The 7,060-nt window shown below is 47.6% G+C and overlaps 2 protein-coding genes across 2 annotated transcripts; one reads left to right on the top strand and one right to left on the bottom strand.

Moving 5' to 3' along the window:
* On the top strand, nucleotides 1-687 carry E1B28_006905 (uncharacterized protein; the record flags this gene model as incomplete). The annotated part of the gene is made up of 4 exons (XM_043151609.1): nucleotides 1-68; nucleotides 119-203; nucleotides 259-469; nucleotides 551-687. The coding sequence occupies 4 exons, from the start codon at nucleotides 1-3 to the stop codon at nucleotides 685-687; spliced, it is 501 nt and encodes a 166-aa protein (XP_043009689.1).
* A 1,131-nt stretch (nucleotides 688-1,818) lies between these two features.
* E1B28_006904 (uncharacterized protein) lies at nucleotides 1,819-2,752 on the bottom strand (the record flags this gene model as incomplete). Its single annotated transcript, XM_043151608.1, has 3 exons — nucleotides 1,819-2,241; nucleotides 2,294-2,493; nucleotides 2,545-2,752. 3 exons carry the CDS (start codon nucleotides 2,750-2,752, stop codon nucleotides 1,819-1,821), a joined length of 831 nt encoding a protein of 276 aa, XP_043009688.1.
* Nucleotides 2,753-7,060: the final 4,308 nt, after the last annotated feature.

The raw sequence follows: 7,060 nt of genomic DNA, 5'->3' as shown, positions 1-7,060 counted from the left end.
ATGGATGTGGATGGCGTGCCCATGGATGTCGACCAAGAAAACCGGATGGATATCGATCAAACCGATCTGTATGTTAACCAACGTCCGCTATACACTAATTTCTGACAGCTCTCTGCAGCTCGCTAGATGTGTCGTCATTCTCATTCTGCAGGGAAACGAAGCCTTACAAAGCCGTTCCCAACCCTGGCGTTCATCCAATATATGTGCGTTACTCATTGAAGGTTTCTTCCTACCAGCCCAGTCTGATACTTGTTATAGCAAACGATGATCTTGGATAGATTCATGGTGCAGTTTGAAGCTTTCGTTGAGCAAGCTCGACGAGAACACCTCCACTCTCTCTTTCTCTTAACGCAATGTAATAAGAACGTCCGCGAGCAACTGGGTTGCCTCGCAAACAGTCTCCAAACCCTCCCGGTAAGTATTCTCAGTAGGAATTTGTCGAACATGAGCGGTGCAGATCATACTCAATGTGAGTTTACAGGTCTTTTGAAATGATTCGGTGACCCTGCCAACTCGAGTGTTTCACTCATGTATTTCGATCGTATAACAGTACTACAAACCGCCAATTTAATATATTTTGTCTACTCCCACCCTACTCGCCCTTACGGCGGCGCCTTCGAGATCTACACATACGATGATACTCTCAATTATCTCATAAGGTACTCTTCAACTTTTGCATCTTTATGAGGAGTTCGATTCGCAATGGTTGACAACTTGTAAGTGTACATTAGGTCCCTGGCCACTTGGTCCGAAGGGGTTTGGACATGTAATTCCTATCTAATCTAATCTAATCCACACTCGTCCGACGCGCCGAGCCGAGCCTGATTTGTGACATTCGTCGCTAATGTGACAATACCCCGATCTCTCCTCACACCACCATTTTTGCCATCCTTGTAGTTCATCTCTGTGACAGAAGCCATATGAGAGTCTCTGGTAGAAACCAGGGGCGTTTTTAAGCTACCCTTTCACCTCTTCCTCTCCCAGATTCCGATTCCTACCCGAGTTATTGGCACCTTCTCAGCAACTGCAGCAGAAGTCGTGCGAGAGTCTCTGGTAGAAACCAGAGACGTTTTCAAGCTACTCTTCTACCTCTTCCTCTCCCAGATTCCGATTCCTACTCGAGTTATTGGCACCGTCTCAGCAGCTGCGGCAGAAGTCGTGCGAGAGCCTCTGGTAGAAACCAGGGACGTTTTCGAGAGTATAGGTTGTGTCAACCACATCGTCCAATTCTCTCCTACCTCCGCCACAAACCTCGTGCAAAGGTTTAACGGAGTCTTCCTAGGATGGCTTGCGCCATATATCCAAGGAAGTGTTCTGTAAACCTTGATGATGTCCGTTGCTTGTTGTCAACGATCGTCACATTCACTCCATGGCTACCATCTCTTCCCTGAATCCAGTACTGAGAACCTGCGAACATTGAGGCTGAATGGAGTTTCTAGGATGGCTTGCGCCACATATCCCAGGAAGTCTTCTGCAATCCTCCATGTTCTTACGCGTTATCTCAGGTGGATTATGGTCTCTACTTATTGTTGCTATCGAGAGGGGTCACTGAAGCCTTTCTGACTGAGCGTCTGCACTGCAATGCATCTTCGAAATAGTTACGAAATAGTTATCATGGAGCCCAGTACTATCAGGTTCGAAACAGTTATTCCCAGCGTAAATTTAGAATATACAATTAACAGGTGAGCTAAGCGTGATATCTTGTGAGATGTTCCAGCATAATTGACATCTTGTTGACCAACAGCTTCCATATCTCCTTCTGGTCCACTTCTTTCTCCGCCACACTATCGTTCCGCCATTTGAGACATATCAGAAGAGTTATCCATCCGCTGGGTCCCCATCCATCAAGCGTGTCAGGTCTTCATACAAAAACTGAGCCTGATTCAGGCTTCCCTCACCCACAATCTCTTCCCTACGCAAGGGCTGTAACGACTTCCACCATTTCTGGACTTGGGGAGGGAAAGACATCGCAAAGTCCTTATCGATGTCGGGGGATCCCGTGTGGAACCAATTCTCGATTCGTCTATTGATCCATTTCTTGACTTCCGCTGGACATTCGTTGTTCGCAGGGAACCCGCGTCGACCTTTGACGATCGCCACCTCCACTTGGATCCAAACTTTGATAAGCTTTTGGTATTCACTATCTTTCCCAGCAATGTCCAGATAATGGATTGCCTGCAAGATCCATATTTTATTGTGCGGGAGAGTGGCCGCAACAGCTAGTTGGTGTCTGACGGATCCCTGGGTAGAGTGCGTCTTAAGTCTCATACTTGATAGCTCCTGGATTACTTACCAGATTTTCACCTGACAGCGGAGCCGTTACCATCTCCTCGCTATTGTTCTCCGCAGACTGGGGAGCGTGTGGGCTGGACTTGTCGACAGCACCATCCGATGCGATAGGAACTTGCCTGGAGACTTCGTTTTGGACGGGAGAGACCGTCTTCTGCATCCAGTCGTTTCTAAGCAACTGAATGTCTTCTTTCGCCGTATCAACTGTCGCATATCGATACAAAGGGCCTATTATCATATTGTGACTGGTTCAACAAATGTTCTTCCCGTCCTGCACAGTGGCGTGTTCCAGCGTTGAAGCATCCGCTGCTTGAGCTCCATAAATTTCAGACGGAGAACCGTTTTGGACTTCGGCTCCATCGCTGGAATTTGCCTTGAGGTCTGGCATGGGAATGAGAGGATCTTCCAAGGTTACTTGAGTAACAGAGCCGTTCTCGAGGTTCCTCTCGCTGGGATTTGGCATGGGAGTAAGGATTCGGGTCGAGCGATTTGGCATGAGCGTTGGCTCAGTTGAAGGATTTGACGGCGCGGGGGTCAGATCTTCAGGTGAAGAAATGGTCTCTCCAGGCTGCGGTGGAGTCCCTACGGTCTGAAGAAGCCCACTCTTGAGAAATCGACAACAATGCGAGAGAGACTTCACATTACCATTTTATCGTCAAAGTCTTCTATTGTCGCTAGATTTGCTCAGTATCTCAAGTCTCCTTCCACTCGTATGATCCATTCCTTTTGTTTCTCAACGACTTGCTCGAGATAGTGCAGCCTTTCCTCTGCTTGCATTATGTTCCACCCCATAGGCTTCTCGATAAGTTTCTCGAGATACCTCACTTGTTCCTCCGCTCGCAGGCATCTCTCGTGCTACTCGGTTGCGTTGACCGAGTTTTGGTTCACTCTCTTGCTATGGTAGACGATCCTTTCGAGGAGTTGGTTGATGTATCGGGTGGTAGCTGGCACCACTCGGACCTTCTGTTCGAACGCGCCTCGAGTTACACTGTCCACGCCTCAGCGATAAAAATACACTTACATTCGGATGCACAATTTCATCTTTCGGGCGGTCGTTCATGTTGTGAGGGTCAACGGTATAGAGATCGAGTTGTGGGAGATGGTGAATCAGTTCGTCGTGGTTAAATACGGAGAAGATGATCAGGGACTTAAGTCTTTGTTCTTTGATACTCGTGCTCGGAGCAGCGTGACTTCGGGGCTGCAACGTGGTCTGATCAGTAGCCACCCAGGGTATCCCTTTCTTCTCTTTCTTCTTCAGCCCATTCGAAATATCCTTCATCAACGTTATACACACCTGTATGTCTATTCCACTATCTCTACCTGACCGTGATAAATGACATAATTTCTTTTCTTTAACGATATTTCAGCGGACAGACCTCACTGTTTCTCGTAAATCATATGTATATGCGATTGTCTAAAGGGCCCGACGTTAACACCGATTTTCTTCACTGTCTAGGCTTCTTCGTCGATGCCAAAATCAAACAAACACCCTTTGAACTCAAAAAGATCGCCTTCAAACTCCACGAATCCTTTGCCGGACCATGTAGTCTGTGACTGTCCGACATGCATACAGCATGGGACTTGCAAAGATCCGGTCAGCGGTGAGGAACGCGCTGGACGTCTTGTGGTGAAAAAGACAAGGAAGTGACATGCCGCGAACATGTTAGTTTCTGGCATGAATACTTCGGCAGCTCCTTGCACTGGCAGAGAGGTACAAGAGTCTCTACCAAACGTGAGAATGCCCCAATGTAGGATAGTGGACGATGTCCCTGCTCGCGCTGCTGATATCTTTGAGGAGAAAATGGAGGCAGACCCGGGAAATGACCCTGTTAACGGGCTTCAGCGTGCGTCATACCTTAATATTTTGTACAACGTTTACTAATCCGACCTTCCAGACGTGGCTAAAACCTCTACAATGATTGAAACCATGATACGTGTAATAGCTGTTTGGTTGCATCTCGTCTGCAGAGTTAGTCGGGACAGTGTCAACCGACTCCTGAAAGTCCTGTATATCGTCATTCTCGTTGCCGTTGCCCTCGGTCGTGCTACAGAACGCCTCTCTTCCTCAGATGCTGCATTTGTTAGCTCACCACCCGTTCGTGTGCCACGTGATATTCGCCCTGCCATGGATGGGCTGTCCATTGAACCAAAAATAAACAGGACAGTCGTTTGCCCAAAATGTTTCACCTTCTACGCTATTGAAAATTTACCACCGAAGTGCACCCATTATGAGTTCCCAGCTTCACACTCGGCCAAACCATGTGGAGAGACACTTTACCGAGAACGGCAGACTACAGGGGGCACCCTAGTTCAAGTGCCTCGTAGCCTCTATTCCCATCAGGATTTCAAATCCTGGTTGGCCCACTTCTTATCGAGACTGTATATCGAGGATCTAATCGATCAATCCTACGCCCCCCGAAATAATACCTCCGCTTTCGTATCATCTCTCTGGGATACTCCTGGATGGCAAAGTCTGCCAGACTCGTTCACTACGCAGACTGGCAATCTCACATTTGCATACTACATCGATTGGTTCAATCCATTCCATAACAAGATCGCTGGCAAGAAAGTCTCGTGTGGCGCAATCTATCTAGTATGCCTTAACCTCCCTTACGAATACCGATATCGGCCAGAAAACATTTTCTTTGCTGGGATCACACCACCTCCAAAAGAACCCACCACGATCAGCTTAAATCGACTCTCAGAACCCCTCGCCCAGCAGTTCAAAGAGCTTTACGACCCTGGCATGCAACTTCATATGTTTCGACATCGGGAAGCAGAGACTCGCATCCGTGTTGCCATACTAATTGGTATTGGGGATATGCCAGCTATGCGAAAGGCATTCGGTTTCGTGTCTTACACGCACAAAACTTGGTTTTGTTCATTGTGCAACCTGCCTTACTCCAGGTTAGGCGAACTAGACCCCAATCAGTGGCAGCCAAGGCTTGATTCGGATGTCAGAGAGGCTGCAAAAGCATGGTCTCTGGAAGAGCTACCGACAAGACAGAAGAGCATCTTTGACACATATGGTGTGCGATATTCTGTATTGAACCATGCACTTCCTTATCGTGATTCGGTCCAACGCACAATGTTCGGAATGATGCATTACTGGCACGAGGGAGTTCTACAACATCTGACTAGGTACTATTGGGGTCTCGGCAGGATTTACTCATCAGGGCACAAGGACGAAGGGCGGGACCCTTCGTGGCGCCGAGAGCCAACGGAATATCCAACGCCTTCCGAGGATGCGATGGATATTGATGTTAGCGACGGCGAACGTAGTTCTGGAGATGCCACTGATAGCGAAGATGTCATGGCGCAGGAACGGAAGCAGGACAAAGAGGAGAGCACGAAGGCCAATAAGTACTGTGTTTTCACCCTGCAGGAAACGACAGCAATTCGACAATGCCTTGCAAATACTGCAATTCCCTCATGGATAAACCGGCCACCCACCAATCTCAGTGAAGCCTCGCATGGGAAGTTGAAAGCAGACAATTGGCAGAAGTTGTTCTCTGTCTTTCTCCCTATGATCTTGCCAGAAATCTGGTTGTATAGGAAAACGGATCGTGGATTTGCTTTGCTCACAAATTTCTACAACATCGCCACCTGTTGCCAAATTATTGATTCTTACGTGACCTCGAATGAGATGGCAGATGGCTTCACTGAACATTACGTTGCATTCCGATGTGGTGCTAGAGAGCTGTTTCCTCACATCACCGAGCGACCCAATCACCACTTCGCAATGCATACCGGGCAGCTATTGAAGTTTTGGGGGCCACTCGTGCTCTTGAACGAGTATCCCTTCGAACGGTTCAATGGCATGCTTCAGAACATTCCGACCAACAAACGCTTGTGTGAGTACATATAGAGAGATTCCTTGCTGTCGCAGTTGCTGACATATCTGGGTCATAGATGACCTTGACTTCACTATGTTACAACAAATGTGTCGTCAAGCCTGGTTAGCCGCTTTCGCAGCTGACCTTACTCAGACTCATTCCTCTGATAGCAACTTCGGGAAAGTGTTCAGTATTCTATACGATGATTCCCCATATCCTGTCAATGCCTCGACTGAAACAAACATCGTGCTTGACAGGATGCAAATGCGACAACAACTTTCTCAAGAGACGTACGAACTTCTCCTCCAGCGTGTCAACCATGGCCAGACTCCCAAAACAGCGTTCGTCAATTGCCATCATCTCCCAATACCGCTCAGTTCAGAGCAACGTGTATTGTTGAATTGGGTAAAGTGTCGACATCATCTCGAATTTCGCGGATATAGTTATTCGGAGCGGTCTCATGGAACTCTCGCAAACAGCACGATCTCTTTCCTTAATCCGAATACTCATATGCAACAAACGGGATGGATCGACGAGATTTTTACCATTATTCTTCCCGGAATGGTTGAACAAACCTTTCTTGTTATGTCGCCTCATCTGTCGCTCTCTGTTTTGGACAACGGCAAAGGCCCTTACCACCACCTGCCTAATCTGCGGTGTCACATCATCTCCTGCCGGGAATCCTCAGAACGTATCCTCATAACGGTGGAAGAGGTCACGTTTCATGTGGCGCTTTACCGACGACCGAAAGGAACATTTTCGATATCCAAGGATATATACATTGTCAATGATTCCCTCAACCGCAATAGAGTGACATTCTTAAGTAGATAGTATCATATAGGATAAAACCTGAGGGTACTTCTCAGGTTCTATTTACGCCCCATGAAAAATGTAATAGCACCCTCGCTAGATGGAGACCCCAAGAATATGAGAAC

Source organism: Marasmius oreades, chromosome 4, assembly GCF_018924745.1.
Source record: "Marasmius oreades isolate 03SP1 chromosome 4, whole genome shotgun sequence".
Taxonomy (NCBI): domain Eukaryota; kingdom Fungi; phylum Basidiomycota; class Agaricomycetes; order Agaricales; family Marasmiaceae; genus Marasmius; species Marasmius oreades.
The sequence above is the reverse complement of the archived record's forward strand: the minus strand, read 5'-3'. Positions and strand labels throughout refer to the sequence as shown.